The 23,684-nt window shown below is 29.9% G+C and overlaps 1 protein-coding gene across 1 annotated transcript; it reads left to right on the forward strand.

The window, feature by feature from the left end:
- The first annotated feature begins 501 nt into the window (after nt 1-501).
- Nucleotides 502-23,666, forward strand: LOC107453266 (E3 SUMO-protein ligase ZBED1). The gene is made up of 3 exons (XM_021147520.4): nt 502-1,043; nt 9,598-9,783; nt 21,461-23,666. Exons 1-3 carry the CDS (start codon nt 852-854, stop codon nt 23,279-23,281), a joined length of 2,199 nt encoding a protein of 732 aa, XP_021003179.1. The 5' UTR covers nt 502-851; the 3' UTR covers nt 23,282-23,666.
- The last annotated feature ends 18 nt before the right edge of the window (nt 23,667-23,684 follow it).

Here is a 23,684-nt window from a genome sequence, read left to right on the forward strand (position 1 = left end):
ATATGTTGTGTAGGTGTTTGACGATGCAATCACGTCCGGCCTCGCGACGCAACTGCGGTCATTCTAGGAAGTTCTGTGATATCTCGAATCGAATGTCTCCACTTTTTATTCACGATTGCAACGCTTGAATACGCCACTGGAGGGAAGACCGGCTCCATGTCTTCACCTTTTCTTCTCTTTCTCTTTACAGTTGTATAGGAATGTACCACGATATTTTCCTCTTTCTTAACATTTTTCGCCTTTACTTGTCAAGTATATTTTATAAAATTTCCATGAAGCTTTGTAGAACATACTAACATACATTCTTCTCTTATTCTTATTATGCTCCTACAACTAACATACATTCTTCTCCTACGACCCTCCACACTCTACTGGTGAAAACATGTGAAGCGTTGCCATAGGAAGAGAGTTTTACTTTACGCCACCTGTGGCTTATTTCGATCACTAATCCTTCGCGGGAAATAACTTTGAAAGCTGTCCTTTATGATAAAAATTTACTATCATATTTGGCAACAACTTAAAACATCGATATGATTAAAGAAAACGCAATTTCGTATTGTGATTCATACTGTATTCGTAAATTTAATATCGTTTATATCTATCATGTAATTTAGTATTCATACCAATTGATTAAAATTATTTACGAATAACATTAAATTTTCATTTTAATTTCAGTTATTACATTGGAATAGTTTTATTTATCGATGATTAAATCATATTCGGTTTAATCGATCAGCTACGCCATTTCGTCATTGAACAATTCGATTTAAATTTTAACAACAACGATATGTGTGTATTGATGAAGGAACGATTACCCTGAATACTATTGATATACAACTAAAATTGATACGATGGCGACGGAAAGTGAAGTTGTTTGGAAATGTGGATCATGTGATGAATGCTTTTATGATCTACAAATTTTAGCTAGTCATAAATGTATAGGAAATGGCGGAACTGTTGCTCTCAGTGACAGTTGTATCAAACAACTTGAAGTTCAGTCGTATGATGTATCAGATTTAAATAATTCTTCTGATCAAGTTCAGGTTTGTTTTCTTCAAACTGTAAACAAAAGCACGTGTTTAATAATTTCGTAACACTTGACGTTATCATATATTGGAATATATACCAAGTTTAATTTAACATATATTTTTTTTTGTTGCCTTGAAAGATAATTCAGAAATACTAGTATGACTATCGTATACATATTTATTTCTCATACTGTCATTCAGGATTGTTGGAAAAAATAATTAGACCAATGTTGATAAATAAAGTTTTTTCGTTATACTGTTTTTTTTTTGGGGGGGGGGAGGGGTTGCTGATTTAAAAGGAAAGTTTATATAGTTAAAGTTTGAATACCTCAAGTTTAAGGTGACCAAAATATTAAAAAGTATTTTATAAGAACTTTCAATTATTGATTAATATTTTAATCAACAATTTAAAAACATCACTTTTTACAGTGCTAAAATGATGAATAACTGAAGATTTTGAATATACTTATAGCTTAACAGAGTTTAATAATTATAAATTATTATAAAAATGTGTAATACTGTGCAAGAACTGAATTTTTTCCTCATAAATTTTTAAATTACCCTCTTATACTAATTTATATGTATATTTCAAAAAAGTAATTTGCTCTCATTAACAAAATTAGAGAAAAAAAATTGTAGTTTATCAAAATAATAGCTTAAAAAGCATGCTATCAGATGGCAGGCTCTGTGCATATTTGTTTTAAAAAAATAAATAAATAAACTTACGAAAAATTATTAAATAATAAACACCTTGAAAGCTTTTTTCTGTAATTTAAACTGAAAATTATGAGAAAATAAAAATTAGATGTATTCTTTTTTAAGTAATTATTTAAAAAAATAGTTTTAAAATCATTTAAACTTTATTAATATGTCCTCTAAAAAAAGATACTTATAAAAATTTAACTAGTTGAGAATAATCCTAACAAAGTAAATGTTTGTAATAGTAATCAGAATTAGACCTATAAACGCAGATAATTTTACCAGTGTGGAATTATTATTTAAATAGTGAATTAATCTTTTTCTAAATGCAATAAGAATAAAAAGGCAGTATTTTTAAAGGATGGTGGCTTATTTTATTTATTTTTTTTTTAAAAAGTACATGAAGGCGCATTTATTGGGATCAAAAGGCAAACAGGACAGGCCGCCCTCCCCATATTAGTTTTTTTCTTAATTCGTCAGCTTTTGCTTCCTAAAGCAATATTTTTCATTAAAATATTTATTTTCATTATTTAATAGTATTTTTTGCTTAAATTATTCACAAGGTGTGTTTAAAAATTCAAATCAAACCTAAAAATCAAAAGGAAATATATGTATATATAAAAGAAAAAATGAAAATATATGTATATAAAAACATTGTTAACTTTTTGGGGTCCTGTAAAAATACACTAGTTTTAAAACTTAATAATTCCAAACTAGTTTAAAGTTTTTTTTTTCTTCTTATCTTTAGTCATAAGCATAAGAGAGTGCTGTAATAATTATTCTTCAACAATGATAATTCTTCAACAGACAGTTTTTGCTAGATTTGATAACGCGACGCAAAACAGCAATCTTCATTTTTAACTTAAAATAACGTAGACATTTTATTACCAGAATTTCTTAAAATCATTTCTGTGGAGTCTCATATTATTTTATCAAAAAAGTTTTTGAGTTATGGCGAGAAAAGCTCACTCAGTGAAAGTTTTCTGAAACAGCTGTCATGGCAACAGTTACTATTTTTAACTTAAAAAGAAAACATGTTTTACTAGAGAAATACAAATACTCTGCAAAAACTTCAGCTTCTGAATTCATAAACTTATCTTTTACGTCCGATACAGTCGTGCAGGTAAAAAATGGTTCGTTAACAAAAAAAAAATGTTTCAGATCTTAAAGCTATCTTCAGTGAACTGTGTGAGCTGCTCATTTTAGTTGAATTCCGGTTGCTAGCGAGCAATCTTGAATTGATGCATTTCATCTATAATTAATATAAAGTATTAAAGATAATAAAGTATAAAACCTGAGGTATTGAACAATAACTAGGCGAACAAAAGCAATCTGAAATCAACCGCATAAGCTGTTGGTTCAGGTGTATATTTTTGCGGATAAACTGAAAATGACAAATTTGTGTTCAAAGGTCTGTTTAGAACCCTTCATAAAAACGGACCCTTCACAAAATATTTTTACTTAAAAACGGACCCTTCACAAAATGATTTTTCTTATAATCATACCCTTCACAAATTTGTTTATCTTCATTATTGTTTTGTTACTCGAATAAACCTTTCCCAGGGGGCAATAACAAGAAAGACAGATGTGAACGAATTAAGTTTTGTCTTCGGCAGACGCTTTCTCCTTTATTCGTCCAAAATTAATATTCTGCATTCAGCAGTATAGGTATATACAGTGGAGCATCGTTTATACGACGATCACTTATACGACGTTTACATTTATACGACGTTTTAGTGTGGTCCCAAATCATTCCTATTCATTTTAATGTAAAAATATATCGTTTATACGACGCACAGAATCGGTTATACGTCGGTTTTTAGATTTTGTTCACGCTTATTTAATTTTTTATTTTTTCTTGTGTATTTTAAAAAAGGGCGGAATTTGCCAACATGAATGATACAGAAAAGGGTGCCAACAAGAATGCTTGGATGACGACCGTAATTTTTACTAGATGACTGAAAAAACTAGACAATGTTATGAAGAGGCAAAAACGAAAAATTTTGCTATTCATCGACCAATGTCCAGCGCACCCATCGATACTAATTATTTTAGAAAATGTAAAAGTGCTCTTTTTTCCTGCAAATTGCAAAAGTGCGCTTCAGCCATTAGATTTGGCCGTGATTAGAAATCTAAAATTGCATCACAGAAAGCAGTAAGTTCAACTCGCTATTCAAAGCATTGTAGAGACTAATAGCAAGAAAATATAATTAAAGGTAACATACATTCAAATTGCTCACTGCAATTTTTCCTCTTTGGTTATTTGTTTGTTTTGCTTTGTCTAATTTAGAAATTTGTGCAAATCAACACGTTAAACATTAAAATTAACTAAAAACAGAGTTAGTTTCAGTTTTAGAAGTAAAAATCGATTATACGACGTTATCGTTTATACGACGTTTTTCGGTGGTCCCTTCGGCGTCGTATAAACGATGCTCGACTGTATATATATTTGTATCTTGTACCAAATATTTGTATCTTGCATCTCTAATTTAGAAGCAGCAATTGCTGTTATTTTTTAAAAATAATTTTTTTAAATTATAATTTTACAGTGCTGTGCATAATCTTGTATCCATTTACAATTTAAAAACTCCTTGAAAAAGTTTTTTGCAATAACCGGATCCTATTTGCACAATTTCATAAAAGCAGGACCCTGGTTGAAAGAATGTGACTTAAAGCTTATTTTATATTCACAAATTACGAGTAATTTTTTCACAATTTTACAAAAACCGGACCTTTTACAAAATGTCTGGGCAGACCCCTGGTGTTACTTTGCTTAAATTTCTAAAAACTTTTGAAACAATTATATTGCATAGCTGCTGAATCTCCTGATTTCCGTGGAGTTTTTCTTATATTTAAAGTAATGACAAAATGTATGTATATGTTTATTTACTATTTTTATAAATGGCCCATTCCATAGTGACGTGTGTGACATTTGGAGTCACTTTACAATGTTTTACAATAAAAATACACTCTCCTAGAATTGATGGGAAAAGCTTGTTAATACGGTTTTGTTATCTATGAGTGACAGGATATTTTAGTATAAAAAGTATTAAGTTTTAGTCTTTGCCTTAAATAGAAAACTACTTTAAAGTCATGTGACGTGTGTGACTATTTTGTAAGGAAAATTTTCAGGTTGATCTGCAAATTAAATTTTTTCTGTGATTTATATTGATATATAATAATTATTTTAATTTAAATGGGTAATAGATACTTCAAATAATTTCTATCAATCACTGTTTTATTATTTCAAGTCATGCATGCTTAATTAAAAATTAAAAATGCTTGTGACGTGTGTGACTTCAATTGTGACGTGTGTGACACGTGCAAATAGTTATAAAATTATTTATTATGAAACTTCGGCAATAGGAAAAACTTTCAAATTAATTGAGTAAAATAGGTAAGATAAGGTTTCCCAGCATATTTTTAAATAGTAATATTGTAATTTATAGTTTCTCAAAGTAAAATTGTCCATGTGAAGTAGTTGGAATCAGAGGATCAAGTTTTCCAATTACATTACCAAATGTATAGTGGGCAATATCAAGGTTTCTTCACCATTTCCAGTACATTCCAGATCTAACCATACAAGAGACTTCAATTTCTTCTGTTTTTACAGTTTTCACTTCACCAGGATACTTTTCTGCGTCATAAGTCACAAGCACCCAATCTCCTTGACTGTAGGTTTCACATTCATTACCTCTTTCTGACTTGAAAAGTTTAATATTTCCTTCACAGGAACATTCAATTACATGGACCTGTTTGATGCCTGTTACCTGAGGTACTTCTTCATTCCATAGCGACATTGAAATTGACTTTTCAATAATTTCTGCTTGCAATATTTGAAATACCTGAGTCTTTGGCATTAGTTCCGCAGCTACGTTGGCAAAATCTTGTGCACTCTGAACTACAATTGCTTTATCACAGCAACTCATAACCCGCTGCCGAACTAGAGATTTAGCAGAGCCACCAATTGCATCCACTGTTCCTTTTCCATGTGAAGTGGCAAAATACTTCCAATGGAAAGGTCTAGAGTATTCAGCAGAGAGCACTTTTAGTAATTTTACCATGCGATTCTTAAATTTGCTTGATGGCTCATCTCTCCATATAACATCCACTTCCGGTTGTATTGAATCTTTTCTTTTCTCTAACTTTTCATACAAGGGGAGCACGAAGCATGATATGGTATCTTTGTCCTTATTAGGTGCATCTGAACATATTAAGTATGTTTGACATTTAATATCATAGATGACTGCTGCTGTGAACAGTGTAACACTTGCTCTGCTCCACAATGCGGATTGTACTTCATGCTGATATTCTGCTGAATATGACATGGCAAAATCTATCTGCAAGACTCGCTTCCTTTTATCTTTTTGGTCAGCTTGAAATTCGCTTGCTTGAATTCTCTTAATATTTGTATGGTCTCGCATTTTGCCAAAATCTAAATCAATACTAAATCAATTAGCTGTTCTACACAGCCCTCTTCCAGTACTTTCTTTAGAATTCTCCTTTTTTCACATTTCTGTATTTTCCAATTATACCACTGTAGGTTTTTCCCTGTCAAATAGAACTTGTTCCGGAAACTTTCTGCCATCTTTGCGCTCATTGCACTGGCTGCTAGAAGTTTAGTGAGGATGTTCCCAATTTTAAAAATAGTTGCCAAATGATGTAGGTTTATTAAATTTTAAAACTATTTTTCAGCATACTCTGTTTTATATAAAAGAATGTATTCTTTTAAGCTTTTTAAGTTGAAAGTCACACACGTCACAATTGTCACACACGTCACAATGTGACGTGTGTGACATTTTAAATTTTAATTTAAAAGTGTAAAATATGTAACAAAATTAAAAGTCCTGATTGATTTAGACATCTTGATGCACACTAATTTATATACTAAGTTTTTTAGTTAATACTCACACACATTAATGTTTTATATTAACTTTTTAAAGTGAATGTGACGTGTGTGACTATCAAAAAGTGTTTTTTGCTTTTACTAGTAAACATATTTAAAAAACTTTTTTTAATTAAATAGACCATGTGTTTTACCTTTGAAACATTCCATAACATTATTTTTTAACTCCAGTTTTAATCATTTTAAGACATTTATCATCCTAAAGTAAAAACAATGGTGACTGTTCGAATCATATTAGAAATTGTGAAACAAGTAGTGTAATAAAATTGTAAATTTTAGAGTATTAATTAATTTTTTTGATCCAAATCATTAGCAAATTTGAAAAATTCAACTTTTTTTACAATAGAATGAGCCATCATTTTTAGCAATTTGTTAGTTTGAAATTTTACCCCCTTGGTATAGCAAATCATGGAATGGGCCAAATGTGCATTTTTTCTTGATTTAACAAAGTTAATGTATAATGAATTTGTCCACCATTACATACAACTAATTTCAATAAATATGTAGAAGTATTCGCATTATTCTTCAAAAATATTAATTGTTTATGAAGATAAAATAGTTCTTGCTTACAATTGTAAGTTCAACTTTTACTTTATTATCACTACAAAAAATCTGAATTAGAGAGATAGAGAAGGGGAAAACACGGCAGCCGGCTTACATAATTCAATGAAACCTTTCTTGAGCAACCACTATTCGTTTCACAGTAAAATGGTTGTGGCGTCATGAAAAGACGGATCTATGAATAAAATTATAGTCTGTAAAAATTATCCCAATTGATATAATTATGTGTAATGACAAATTTACTCAGGTTGTGTAACATTTTTAAAAAGTGCTTAAAGGTGCTTATTTTCCATTTTTGTTTTTTAAAAGCCCTTAAAGGTGCTTTTTTCATTGGGTGTTTTTAAAAAGTGCTTAATTTTCCCTTTTTCTAAATAAGATTTTTCCTTTACCATGTTGATTTTTGGTACGAATTATGCTAAAAGAAACAGTTCACATTGTTCTATTCAACATTTTCACAATTAATTCAACCCCAATCTATTTCAGCGTATTGTCAGTCCGTAGCGTATGAAAACGTACTTGTTTTACATAATTAAAAAAATCATGATTTTTGACAATTGTCAAAAACAATGCCAAAATTTTTATTTTGACATGACGTTTATAACAAAATAAAGCAGTCAATTGTCAAAATCTTTCCAACCCTGCCTAGTTATGATATTTTTTTTAAGTGCTTAAAAATTTTTTTGAGTGCTTGAAAATGCTTAAAAGGTGCTTATTTTTTGTTAAATAATTTGGCTACGAACCCTGTTACAGATTATGAATGATAAAACTATTTTAAATAAATAAGCAATTATATTTTTTGTTTAAGTTTGCATTTAATTTTATAAAAATTAGTAAGCTTTAAAAGGTGAGAAGAGGTTTGTTTGAGATGCTGGTTTTTTTCTAATATAACTTTCAACTCTATAAGTAAATCTCTGATAGCATCATCTTTAGTGCACTCAGATTGCAACATGAGGTTGTATCGTCATAATAAACTCTATAAATTAGAGTCTGGAACAAATATTTTGAATCGACTTTACTACTTATTTGTTATATGAAATTTTTTGTTTTGATATTTTTTCATTGTTCCTTATTTGACCTTTTCCGCATTTGGTGCAGATGTTTGCTCAGTCACTGGGAGAGGTTTCAATGGTCTCTCTTTAAGGTTTTCCTCAACACAAAGTCTATGGAAAAAATTCTGTGTCTCCCAAAGGTGGTCGCAAATAGAGTGGTCTTTTCTGGAGGTTTCACTATTTTATTAAATTCCTTATTTTTACGGACAAATATTAATCAACCCAATATTTTGATTTTTGACTGCTTTGTAGACAATCAGCTCCAGATCCCGAAGCATTCTGAAATCTAATTCGTCAACAGTTCCCGGGGTTATGCTTGGCAAACGACAACAAGCAGGGAGGAATCCTCTAATATAATTAATATATATTATATTAAGAAATCAAAGCTAAATTATTAAACAAGATCAAAGCAGAGGCAGTGAGCAAAATGATCTGAAAAGGGTTGAAGAGCGATATAGCGAGCACAGGGGTTCTTTTGTCGGATGTTGAACTATGTGTCTTAATTTGTTTATATTTCTAATTACTTTTCAAACAATTAAATTGCAAATTTGCCTTTTTTATGAATGAATATCAATCCACTCTGTCTTGATTTTTTTTTCTCTATGGGTAATCATGCAAAGCAATCTGAAATGAACTTCATAAAGTTTTTTTTTCTCCTTTTACCCCATATCAATAATACAGCTAAAGTTTTGATTATTTTTTAATAATGACTAAAATTATTTCTGTTAAAAAATATTTATTAGTGAATTTTTTTTTCTTAAATTTTGCCATTCGGCTATTTGGCCAAATCACTATTCGTTACATCCCTAATAAATATAGGCTAATTAAGCATCAATTATCGTAAGGGAGTAAAAAAAACAAAACAATTGAAACTTTGCTAGATGATTTGATATAACATATTTTAAATTCAACACTACATCAAGTAAAATCTCAAATACATTTCATTCTACAGGAATTGTTAAATATATGGTATAGGTAACAGTTGATTAAGAAAGTAAAGTGTATCCTGAAAAGATTTAGGATATTAATGAAAACTGAGAGAAAGTTAATGCCATGAAGCCTGCAGGCAATAAATAGTTTAAGTGCCCTAATAGACCAAATCCTATAAGCTATAGATTTTGTTTTAAATTTATGAAAGAGACGAAATGTGGATTGAATTACTTATATTGTATAATTTTGCAAATATTCAAAATAATTTGCTGTTTTACTATTGATTAATAAATTTTTCTGCAATTATAGCCATTTTATACTAAGCATTTAATTAAACTATAGTTATATACTTCTTTTAGAGTGATTTCTTATCTGCCTGTTGTTTTATATCATTGTTATTGACTCTTTAATTATTATTTTATAGGATATTAGTGCTTTAAGCATCATTGATGGCACTGAAATATCTGAATTGCCATATGCAACATCATATCATAAACCAACTATTATATCCATTAAAAAGAATTCTGAATTTAAGAAACATCAAAAAGGTAAAAGAAGTATTGTTTGGACTTACTTCACAGCATTAGATGATAAGAAAGCAATGTGTTGTGTAAGTATTCTTAATTCAACTTTTTTTCATTTATATTATTTCAAATTTGTTAAATAATTATGACTGTAATATATATGAATTCAATCCATACCAGTTGAATATATTTATGAAACTAAAACCATGCTTCCATGAACTCAATTTTAGTTCATCCATTCAATGATCGAAGTTACTGTAGGTGCATAGTGATAATCAATTAATTACTGTTAATATATAATAATTCCCTGGTTTGATCCTCGGGACGGGCAAGGTTGACTCAGCCTTTCATCCCTTCAGTGAGTCGATAAATGAGTACCAAGCTTGCTTGGGAACTAAACACTGGGGGTTCCGCATTCGGCTGACCACCTGACCGGAACATCTGCTCCTGCACCCCAGAGCCCAAGGTCAAGAAAACTGAGATGGGCACAGTAGGCCTTGGCCCTCTTGGGCTGTCTCGCCGCTGAGTTTAGTTTAATATATAACAATTCTTTTTCTACAGTAGAGAACCAATTATCCGGGATGCTCGGGACCATCGCTATCCCGGATGTCTGAATTTCCCGGTTTTCTAGATCAACCAAAAAGTGTCGTTAATCAATGTTTTATCGAACGCAAATTACAAGGAAAAAGTGTAATACATAAAGTAAGAGAAAAAAGAAAGGTACTCCTAACTTTAAAAAAAAAAAAAAAAAATGGTAGAAAAATAACATTTAAAAGAATAAAAAAATTTGCAAGTTTAGAAAAGAAAAACAAGTTTAAAAAATACAAAATTCTCGTATTTATTTTTTAAAAATGATTACAATTCCTAAATTAACTAATATAAACAAAACCAATGGTTAAATAACCCAATATATTTCATACCTAATTATACGGGGGAAACGATAAAATAAAAGGAAAACGAATTAACTAAATAAAAACACTTGAAAATTATCGAACCGAAACGATAGTTAAAAAAGGCACTAGCATAAATATTAAAACCCGGAACAAGGCAAGATCAACGGAATTTTAAAAAAAACCTAATGATAAAATTTATGAATAAAAAGAATCAATTTATTAGTGCAAAATTTATCGTGAAAAGAAAAAAATATCAAACCTAGTAGAATCAGAAAAACAAATCTGCAATCTGCTTCATAAAATAACCCTATGTTCAAATTATCAATTCTCCTTCTTTTTTTTTTTTTTTTTTTTTTTTTTTTTTTTTTTTTTTTTGATAAAAACACGACATTTAATTACACCAGATGTGATTCCACATCAATAAAAACTTGCAAATGATACCGCACTTCCAAAGAATGAAAATTTATTCAGAAGAAAAAGATTTTATTCTTATTAATCGATGTCGAATAGATAAATATATTTTTCTCTTTCATCTTCTGTTCACTGATATGCATGCAATGCATTTTCCCCACCCCCTCGTAAATCAAACAGGAAACGAAATCAGCATGCCACACCCTTGAGCTTGATTGACAGCCTAAAGGAGAAAATAAAACATTCCTTCCTCCCCTGCCTTCAAGGTCACAGAGGAAATGACGTTTCTCTCGGTAAGTGGGGAAAAAAATTCTCCCCTTCCTTACATTTTCCTCTACTCAACTTCAAGGATGAGTTCAATTTCCGCTTTTTTTCATAATAGCTCTAGTTTAAAATGGCGGGAAAACCGATCAAAATTTTTCCCGGTTATCTGGATACCGGATAAATGGTTCTCTACTGTATTTTTAAAATTATTTGTTAGGCTGAGTCCCACGATTGACTGATCCTAAGATTTAGCTCTCAGTAGATTACTGAAGTCAAGCATCACTGGCAGTGGTCAGTGAGCGAATGCTTGACCACTTTGATCAGTCTGCAAAGAGACTGAGAGTGCACAGTATAGGTCCTTGTTGAACTGTTTCTGACATATTATCAGTCGTGGTGCATAACATTTTTAAAAAGTGCTTATTTTCGTTTCTTTTAAAGCCCCTAAAGGTGCATTTTCCATTGAGTGTTTTTATAAGTGCTTAATATTCTTTTTTCAAAAATGAGATTTTTTTTCTTCACCATGTCAATTTTTGCCACGTATTATCCAAAAGGCTGGTTTCCGCATTGTTCTCTTCAATATATCATTCAGCGTATCGTAATGTATTGTCTGTGAAAGTGCCCATCATTTTATATGTTTGATGAAATGCTTGCAAGTCCCCATGTGTGTCTACTGAGCTGAGTTCTGTGAAATTCTAGCATTCTTATGTGCAACTCTGCTGCCTTTTGCAAGATATTCTCAATTTCGAGCTTCATTTTCCACCCTCTGAAATTAAGCTAAATAAACTTTCGATCTTTTTATGTTAGCTAATATAATTAAGAGAAGAGTTCTTTGTCGGGAGCTAGTTATTTTATCATGATCATGTGAAGTCTTAGAAAATTATTTTGAATTTTGTTAATGTATATAGTGCTTAAACAGTGTTTTCATCGCAGAAAAAAAATGGGTGAGAATTTCTCACCCTTTCTCAAAAATAGGGTGAGATTTCAAAAAGTTAAGTGAGATTTCTAAAAATATAAAGCACAAAGAGACTCATTAGGTTGCTCAAATGCGTATTTGTTTGGTTTTGATCGTTTCTACCCACGTTTGTTTCATTTTCATTTGTCCGTTTCGGAGTAGAAGATATTGCCTTTACAAGGTATTTGTCCATCTTACATTAATGGGCAAAAAATTTGAACTTCTTACATGGAGAAACCTTAACTACGGTAAACACGTGGTTGCAGAGAAATGCGTTCTGAAAGAGGTTTCGTGGTTTGGAGGGATGGTGTTCTGTTGTTCTTAAAGGTTCTGAACAATACTGGTAAATAGGGAAGCTAGATAATGGGCAGATGTTGAAAATAATGAAAGATCCAGGAAGAAAAATGTAACGGATTTTATTCTAAATGGCGCAATGAGAAATTTTTTTCAAAATGCGAGAAATTCGCGAATTTTGAAATTGGTTTATAGAATGCGCGAATTTCTCGCGGTAATCATTTTTTAATGCGAGAAAAGAAAAAAATATGCGAGATTCTCGCGTTCTCGCGCTGTAGTGAAAACACTGTTAAAAATATTTTTTGAGCGCTTTAGAGGTGCTTATTTTTTGTTGAAAAATTTGGCTACGTACCCTATCAGTGTATATGATTGTTAAACCATCATTGAGAAGTGATGGAAGCTCTTCTGTAATCGATTTATGTTAGTTGTGTTTGAAAAAAAGAAGTGAAGTTCCCCTTACTATGTAAACATTGTTTTTGCTTGATTTCAAAATGTGTTTCTAGAAATTCTGTTCAACAAAAGAAAGTGGCTTGAAAAAGGAAAATTCTTAAAAAAAGTGACTACATGGAAAATAATAAGAAAATTCTTTTCGCGTATGCTACAATGAGCGTGATAACTCTTATGGTACAGAAGGGGAAATATCTTGATTAAAATAACATGGATTTTATTTGATTGTTTTAAAAAAATGTTTAATAAGCAAAACGTTTGATAAAAAGTGTTTACAGATTATTTTATAATTACTTTTTAAACATAATTATGAAGTAGTTTTGTTTTGATGTAAGATATTTCTGCTTTAATAATATTTTGATTTAATTTATATGCTTACTTTGGATTTAGTTATTTTTCTCAATTTTAAATGTTTGTAATTATATATATATTGTATATATAGGGCTATTCCATGGTAACTTACGTTACATTCACAGAAACTTTATTGCACTGAGAGCTTAGAAGCAAACAAATAATACTAATATACAATCTAAAATAAAGTGATTTCTTAAAATTACAATCAAAACCAAAAGGAACCTAATTAGAATAATTAATATTTTTCAATTTAAGTAGTGTAAAAATCTAAAACTAGTGTGGTAACTTACGTTACTGAAAAAGGAATGGTATAAATTTGCAATATGCTTGAAGGCAAAATTCTGTTCTTATACAAATGTTAATTGATTAAGATTATATGTATCATTTTACTGACAAGTTTAAATATTTATTATGCCTAGATTTAAGATTTTATTTCAAAAGTTAAATTAAATATGATTTTTTAAATGGGTAACTTACGTTACGAAATTCCCTTTGCATCAAATTTTTACTCCAATAATGTACAAATGCAAATTAACATATTTAAACAGTATAGTGCAAGGGAGAAAAAGTGTACATGAAGTAAACTCAAAAAACTTTTGATTTACACACTTAATTCAGACATTACTATGCACACTTATAATGTCCTCTGTTATTAACTAGTATAGGGGCTCAATTCTTTTCCCCAGGCTTTCTTTCTGGTAGAATATTTCATCTCTTTTTCCTGGTCATTTCCAATAGATTCCCACAGCAGCCATTTCATTGACTTTAAATTCTTGCTCTTCAACAGACATTACCACACCAGTATATAACATTTCCTCGTATCTAACCATATACCAATCTCCAGCTTTTATTTTAGATTCATCATTTTGTTTTTCAACATCTTTCACTTAAAAAACCCTTCTAGTATACCTTCTTGAACTTTTAAATGGTGGATCCGCTTAATGTTTTTAATCTGTGGAGCTTTTGAGAATAGACTACACAGATTAACTTTTTCTGAAGCTTCTTAATATCTTCTGGTGTGATTTCTACCATATTTATTTTTGTTCAATGCTCTTGTGTTGCTGCCCCAAACTCAGAGGCATTGATGGCAATATGTTTTCTTTTCAATACGACATTTCTTACACTTCCACTACACGACATTTCTTACACTTTAATAGATCCACCTGTCCCATCAACAGGACTCTTGCCGTGTGACGTGGCAAAATAATTCCACATCAATATTTTTCCATGATGAATCTCAAAAACAGGTAAGACCGGAGTTATATATCGATTCTTGAACTGACTCCTTGGCCCATCTGACCAGATGTGAACATTTTTGATATCCACCGGCACACAATCTCCAGACCAGCACTCATCTGTTTTTTCTGAACATAAAAATAATTTTCTGAAGAATTGCGTAAGTTGGAACATTATGGAATTTTCTGAAGGTTTCAGCAGCTTATCCGAAGTTTTCGTGATACTTACAAAGACAAACATTTCTAGGAGGTTTGTTACTAAGCAAGACATGCTTTGGACGGAGCTCAAATGACTTAGTTTTCCAATTTTGCATTCTCGATTTTTTTCCTACAAACATTTGGTACATTTCTCGAACTGAATGAAGAAGATAACGTGCTTGTACTTTCTTCTTGCCACCATTAGCTTGTAGAGAGATTTCGTCCAACTTTGAAAACATATGAATGCCAACACCCCATAAAATGATTTAATGCAAAGATTTTCAATAAAATTAATATCCTAAGGCAGTGTTAATTTATTTAAACTTTGTTATTGTAACTGGATACATCTTATTTAGTTTATATGCCAATTTTCAAAAGAAATGAACTCATTTCACATTGGTAACTTACATTACATGCAAGTCAGTAACTTACGTTACATATATTGAATAGTGCAAAAAACAATAAATAAATAATATTTGAAAGCAAAACTATTGCTACTTATTTAGTGCTAGCCTCTAAATAGAAAAAATAATATTCTTACTTTTGTATCACATGTTTTTTTTTACACATAAAAACTTTTCCTAGTTTTTGGTAACTTACGTTACAGGCATTAATGTTTAGTTGAAATTTATATAATTAAGTGAATTTAACAACAAAAAGTTATTTTAACACTGCACAATACTTCTACTAAGTGTAATAAACAATATTTATTCTTTGGAACATTTTGAAAGGAAGATAATGTTAACTTACTGATTTTCAGAATCTGACCATGTTCTTCACCCAAATCAGAACAAGCAAATGCCAATGTTCAATGGGGTACCAACACTAAAAAACTGAATTCTCAAAAATTTTTTTTATAAATTATCAAACTTCAAACCTTTCTAATTCAGAAAAAATCCAAAATAATAACATTATTCTTATTTGAATTTTCCGATGCTTTCCCCCTTTTTCATGGAATCGCCCTATATATTATGATTTAATACAATCTATTGTACGGCCTGAGGAGAATTGTATTTAATTGTATAATTCTATTTAATCAATGATTTTTGGATTTTTTTTTATCAAGAAACAAGTAACTGATTTAAAAATTTTAGTAATTTCGTATTGTTTAATAGATACGAAAATACTTTTAAATTTTATTAAATTGTTTTTAATTTTTTCCCCTCTCTTGATTCTATAAGCTGAGTATATTATAATCAGCATTGAAAATATTTAAACGAATAAGTTAAATTTAAATATTGTGCCTATAGTTTAAAAGTTCAGCAATTTAAATATTTTAATTTTTTTCTCCAAAATGTAGTATTTAATAATTTATTTTAAATGTTTGAATTGCAAATATTATAAATTTTAACTTGGATAACACTGGAAAGCCCATATTAAGGATTTACCTCCTAATTAGGATATATCTGTGGCAAATTCTAACAGCAGAAACCAAAATGAAACAAATTTTAAAAATTAAATTTAAATGAAGTTAAGAATCAATATGAAGCAGTAGAAAAACTGGACAAATCTAAGTTTGAACCTGAAATTGATGTTAGTTCGTAGACTGGCTCAGACACTTTCAGAAATAAACTTGGGATTTTAAATTAAATGGCGATTAAAATAATAAAAAAAATTTCAAAAATTCGTTTGAGGATTGGCACTGAAATTATTTATTAACAATTAATTAAATCATAATTCTTTTGAAGAAATACTTGGAACTTTTTAAAGAACATTTTCACGTCCATTCGCTTTAATGATTTTCAAAATTAAATTTTTTTTTGTCCAAACTAAAGATTTAAACTCACATTCTGCAGAAAGGGTAGAATTAATTTAAGTAATAAACATACAATTAACGGTTTATTTATAAGATTTCCCTTACAGATTGAAACTCTTTGATTCTGAAAGAACCTCTATTGAATGACTTTCAATTGTTTCTAAAATTACTCGTAAGGTCTCAACTGTCGTTCCTCAAAATGAAAATGAGCAAAGAGTACCAGAATCAAAATTTAATGGGGGTATACCAGAAAATCTTCAATATCGCAATTGGACACCAAGACAGCCATTTATTAATAACTCAGTTAAAATTTCATTCAACAAGCCCAAAATAGACTTAAATTTTATAAACATAGCTGCCTGGTCTACTAGTTTAATTAAAATTCTCCTGGTTTTTGTACATTTTTGAAAATTCACTAAAATTGAGTAAGTTTCCTAAAAAATCCCTATTGAAATAAAACTTTTGTATAGATTATAGCTTGCCTGCTTGAATATTTAAATAAGTATTGCTAATACATAATGAAGCGAACCTCATTTATGGAAATCAGTTCAAAACTTTTTTTGTTATAGAATGTTCATTTTATTTTTATTCAGGACTCTCTTTTTAAATTAATTAAAAAAATTTTTTAACTATCTTTGATTAATTAAATGCCTTTTAATATTCAAAATTACGAATATGCATATCCCATAACATTTCAAGTATGTTTAATGCCAATCATAACTGGAAAATATTGCAATTTTTCTGTTTTGATGATCATAAAAATCCCTAAAATTCCCTATGTGTAAAATATTTTTTACATTCTTCAACAATTATCATGAAATTTATATTATTTCATAAAATCTACTTGATTTTTTCCTATCCATGTTAGCAGCTATGCCTAAGGAAAGAAGCAGATTTAATATAAGTAAACAGCAAACAAGCCATTTTGCCCAGGTTTCTCACGATTTACCTCCTAAGCCAGTGTTTCCCAAACTTATGACTTTCTAAATTTTTTGTAATGCTGTGTACCCTAATAAAGAAATTAATGTATTTTTTACTATAAAAAAAATTGCACAAAAGTTAAAAATTACAACTGGCTTTTGACAATACTGATTATTAACTGTTAATGCAGCAAAAAATAGCCAATAAAAAAATACTTAATTGAAAATTTTCATGGAGAGCTTTGTTTTTAAATAAAATTTTTTGAAATGTTTGTTTGTTGTAAGATATTCGCGTAAGAACGCATACTAAACTGTTCCCTTACCCTTGGGGGAACGTGTACCACACTTTGGGAAACACTGTCCTAAGTCATATAAGTATTGTAATAAGCTAGGGATCACCAATTCTTACCATTGGAACCAAAATTTTATAAACAAGCCAAGCTTATTTATAAAATTTAATATTATGCATAATAAGCTTAATAAATTTAATAAAATTTGCAATAAGCTGAGAATCAAACCCAGCTTAAAGATAAACAAACCAGTAACCAACTGAATGCAAAATTTACAATTAATAGTATCTGGATGTATTCAAAATAAAAATGAAAACATTAAAAACGACAAACACTTGATTTTTTACTAATAAAACTGTATTCTTGAATGTTTACACAAGTAGTAGTTTCAATAAAATCCAAATTAATAATTTTGTAAAATTAAATGTCCAAAGAGAAAGAAAAAAAATCTGTAAAGGTAAAACAAACAAAAGGTAATTCGCAACTTCCACCAAATTTGTACTTTAAATTTAAGAATTTTAAACATAACTACATCAGTTAAATTTTATATTTTTAATACTGATTTATCTTTTGCAGTTTTGGTTTTTAAAACTTGTATAGAATCTTGTGTGATACAGGTCATAATGCAAAATCCGAGAAAACTGTTATATTTTTTCTGATTAAAAACAACTTGTCCTTACGCATTTCTCTTGAAGTCCAGGCTAAAGATTGCAATATTAATACTAATGAAATCATAAATAAAAATAAAGAATGTAAGAATAAAGCAAAGAAAAGAATGTTAAATAAATAAAAAATCAAATAATAGTGTTAATGAAAATGTGGAAGAAAATAAATTTTGGAGATGTAGGTAAAAAAAAATTGTCAAAAATGTAAAATGTCTTAATTTTTCTAATATTCTTGAAACAAAATATATTAATGAGTGCCTATATTGTAAAAAAAAAAAATTATTGACAGCATTTTGAAAATCAAACATAAAGAGAATCAAATTCAAGAAATTTTAAAAGTTTATTCAGATATTTTTGCTAAAGATAAATATGATGTAGGAACAATTAAAATTAAACATCAAAGTGTAACAGACTTACCAGTGTCCTTAAAAGCATACAAATTTCCTCAAAACAACAAGAAGAAATTGATAAACAAAATGAAGAATTATTACAGCATACATTATTTAAAGAAAGTACTTCTCCCTATTCAGCTCCAGTAACTTAAGCTTCCTAAGGAAGATAGTTTGTGTAATTTAAGAAATATTTTTTGTAGTTTTTTATAGTTTAAAAACGTAGATTATGTATAGACTTCAGAAAATTAAATCAAATTGCTTAATCAGATGCAGGACCACTACCTCTTATATAATCTTTGATAGATGAATTAGGGAACAGTGTTTTTTTAGTTCATTAGACATGCTAGATTTAGCTGATTGGCATTTTAGTTCAAATTTTAGATTAAAGTAATAAATAATTATCATAAGTTTTTTTCCCCTGAAAGGAATACAAAACACTGTGGGAAATTTCTCACAAAGTATTCTAACCTATTACAATTGCTGAATTATCCCTTTTAATGCTTGTGATGGGAATTAAATCTAATATTTTTCCTTTTAAAATTCTGAATGTTCAAGGCAATGCATGTCGTTTTTCAATTAGATTCTGATGTTTTGCCTACTTTAAAAAAACAATTAAAAAGGGTTTCTTGTTTTCCGACTGCATTGCTTGTTGTCCTTCCTAGCTGTTGTGCAGACTGCTGTAACATCAGAGCTCATTCTAGGCAGAAAAAAGGGCAGGGTGCAAACGTTTAAAAAAAGGGCATTATTATTCTAAAAGGGCAATAATTTCTTTCTATGGGCTTTTCATGTTCTATGAAAAAACATTGTCAATTAGTGAAAGAATTTTTTTTTATTTTACTAACAGTAGCAAAGCAATCATATTTACTCATTTTTATTAATAAATTAACATATATATCGAGTTATTGAGCTAATTAACTTAGTAATTTATTTAAAATGCTTGCATATATTAATAAAATAATAAATGTCTGTTTTTAAGTGTCTGTAGTTATGATTTAATGATAGTGGAAGCAACTGCAAACTTTCTAAGACAAGTGCAACAAGGGGGTGTGATGGCTATTTTTTTTCCCCATATAAATCTATGTATAGACAGCAATGACAAACTAAATAAAAAATAGTTGAAAATTTAAGAAATCCATTGTACAGTTTGGAGAAAAAATAAAGAAGGATTGAGGAAAGAAAGGGTTTAGAGTCTATTACATCAGGGGCAACAGGGTGGATTCTTTTGACTAAAAGGGCAACAGGGTGGATTCTGTTGACTAAAAGGGCAACAGGGTGCTGCGCCCTGTTTACCCTGCCTAGAATGAGCTCTGGTAACATCTTATATATACAGTGGAAGTGGATTTTACGTTTTCTGTCGGACTACGGATACAAAACGCTGGAAAGTGGGATAATGTAAAGTCGGAGTAAAAAAAGAATATTAAGTATATTTTTCAAAAATTGGTACTTACGAGATGAGTTGCTAGAAAAAATTTGTAACCTTTACGTGTTTTTTCCCCTCCAACTTTTGATACAATTACTCCAATATCTCTCTCAATACTCCCTCACAAATCTCTCTATATTTATTTTGAAATTTCTTGAGAAAATGAGAGCTCTCAAATGAAGTAAAGTAATGAAAATATGAAGATGAAGAAAAATATTTATTTTGCTGAAAACTATAGTTTATTCTTTATAATTGTTGATCCTATATATAAAAATCCATACATCACCATATATTTATGTATTAATATATGTTATATGTTAATATATATTTTGAATTAATAATTAGAATATACTAAATAAAACTTCAATTTTGTGACAAAGTGAATGTCAGTTTAAAACGATGCTTAATTTATGAGAAAATTATGTCATACTTTTTTATGTAAAATAAGTTCTGTAATTCTTTGCCATATCACCCAGTTGAGAGTTTTTTTTTTAATGAAAAGAAATTATTGTTAGGCTTCTGTCTTTGTTTGTTTAGAACATACCATTTCAACGAACACATGATTTTAAAAAGTCATTTACATTTTTTAATTCACTCAAAAAGATCTTTTCCACCCTCCTCTCTCTTTATTTTAATCAGAGAAAATGTACATGTTACTATTAATAACCTTAAACTTATTTTTAGATGTAATTATCAGTATTAACTGCCTAAGTGTGCCTTATTCTGTGTAGTCATTTGTGACTACTGTTTATTAATTCAGGGTTAGGAAAAACAGTTCAAAGTTTTACATGGCTATTTGAAACAACATTTGGTTTTAACTAGTGCTTATAATATTTATAACTGTAAATAACTACATTGCGCTTACAGTTGATTACTAGGTGCAATAAAAAACGAATTGACAAATCAATGAATGAATGAATAAGAAAATCAATTACTAGAAAAATCTGATTAATATATCTGCATTCTGACAGTAAGTACTTATTCAAGCTATGAAATATCTGCATTATGTATATATCTTCACTTATATTTGCAATTTTTTTTATTGGTTTTTAATTATTGTATGTAAAAATTATAAATTTTACATTATTTTATTACTTTTAAAAGAATCTTTCACATTTTTTTTCATTACTCTAAATCAATTTAATGTGACTTACAACTTCAATTAATGATCTTTGTAAAAAAAATTATAAATAAAGTACTTAAAATTTATTATTTTTATGACTGATAAAACCTGACTTCTTCTGGGTCTTATAGATTTTTCTTATTTTTTAGATTTGTCAGAAAGTGATATCCTATTGTGGTACGCCAACGAATTTAGTGTATCATTTGTCTCGCTATCACCCTGTTGAAGGTGATGTCGTAAAAAGTAAGCAAGCTAATAACATAAAATATCAATATCTTTCTAATAAACTCCCTAAACCTTGTGCATCCGCTGAGGGGAAAAAGAGGGGCAGAAATATTAGTATTTTGCCCAAAGTGACGATAGAAAAAGCAACTCCCATAACAATTCTTCCCAAAAAATCAAACATAACAGATAAAATTATTGAGATGTTGCTTGTTGACATGTTGCCAGTCAGTGTTTTAGAAGGAACCGGTTTCAAGAAACTGATCAGTACATTGGAACCGACGTATCGACTGCCTTCGACTAAAGACTTTTTCATTGACCATATTCCTAAAAAGTATTATATAGAGTATAAGAAAATTCAAACTTCATTGAAAGAAGCTGAAAAAATACACACATCTATTGAGCTTTGGACAGGATACAGTGAACAGAGGTTCTTAACCGTATCTGTTCACTTTGTCACTGATGACTTTCAGTACAAATATTATGCTCTGAATACATTTTTAATGGCCACAGACATTAATCCTGAACATGTGATGACAAATGTTGTGACAAGCATTTCTCAGTGGGACTTATCTATGGATGTCATGTGTATTGTCAATGACGGTTCCGATTTAATGACGAAAGCATCTGAGTTAACGGGGTGGACGAATATAACGTGCTTCGCTCATACATTAGATGAGATCATCAAATCTTCCCTTTCTTCCTCGAATGAACTCATTGCTCTTGTATCGAAATGCAGAAATGTAGTTAGTTTTCTTCGGTCCAATGAAACCGCAAAGCAGCAACTGCTTGAAGCTCAAATGCATGATAAAAATTTAAAAATGCAGCATTCAGAAAACCAGGGTTTGGATATAAATGCTGCCACGGACATCAAATACCCATTGAAAGTGAAGAAAGATAACTCTAATGAGTGGATCAGCACATTCTACATGCTTCAGAGAATTTCAACTTTAAAGAATGTGCTGATAAAAATACTTAATAATTTCACTAGTTCATTAGACATACTAACTAAGAGCGACTGGACGGCCATTGAAGAAACGATCGGCCTTCTGAAGGCGTTTGAGGTTGTTATTTTGGAGCTTTGCAACGAACCCTATCAGTTTGCTTCTAAGGTTATTCCAGTTACGTTAGGTTTGAATTCCCTCATCAATAACTGCAATGCTCTCACGCTGGGTTTCGTGGAAAAAGTGCGGAAAGATATTCTGTCTTCCCTGAGGAGGAGGCTTGGGCAAGTAGAGCATAACTTAATGTTGGCTATGGCTACAGTACTAGACCCAAGATTCAAAAATATAGCTTTTCAATCTGAAGCAGCTGTAGAGACAGCCATTCAAGAGCTGACCAGTGAAGCGAGCAAGCAGATTATTGGCAGTATGATGGACACATCCAGTCCTGAGAAGGAGGTTAAAGAATCTCGTACAGATAGCCTGTGGGAGGGTTTTGAGAGGAAGGCCACTCCCAAGAAAGCTCCATCTAGGACGGATGATATGATCAACAATGAAATCAAAAACTATCTGGAAGAGCCTTTGCTGGATAGGAAAAAGGACCCTTTTGTGTGGTGGAAAACGCAAGGCCAAGCTCAATTCCCTATTCTAGCAAAGGTAGCTAGACAAATTTTGTGTGTACCAGCCACCTCCATACCACCTGAAAGAGTGTTTTTGAAGAAAGGCAGGACTTTCTCTGAAAGGAGACGTCTCATTAAGCCGAAATATGTAGACCAGTTTATGTTTCTAAATATGAATATTGATTAGTTCACGTGTCACTATATTTCAGAATTGGCATGCATTTTTTTTTTTTATTTAAAAAATCAGTAATTTATAATTCATCCGTGTTGTTTTATTTAATTTATTTTTAATAAATCATTTAGTTGAAAATATTTTTATGCAATATTATTTGTAAATATATTCTTTAGGTTTTTTTTCTTTTTTTAAGTTTGATTTCACTGATAAATAAATGTTTTTTTTTTCCAAAGAAATTTAAAAAAGATGATGTATAAAAATTATTATATTTTAAAATTGAATTGTAAAAACAAAAAACAATTGTATAAAAGTGGTTAAGAGTGGCTTGGAACGTTTAAATTATAATCTTCCATTAACTGTATGTAAAATAAATACTAATAAATTTGTTTCAAATATACCTACTTAGTTTCATGTT

The sequence above is a fragment of the Parasteatoda tepidariorum genome, chromosome 2 (assembly GCF_982258835.1).
Source record: "Parasteatoda tepidariorum strain Cologne lab strain chromosome 2, Ptep-v5.0, whole genome shotgun sequence".
In the NCBI taxonomy this organism is placed as follows: Eukaryota; Metazoa; Arthropoda; class Arachnida; order Araneae; family Theridiidae; genus Parasteatoda; species Parasteatoda tepidariorum.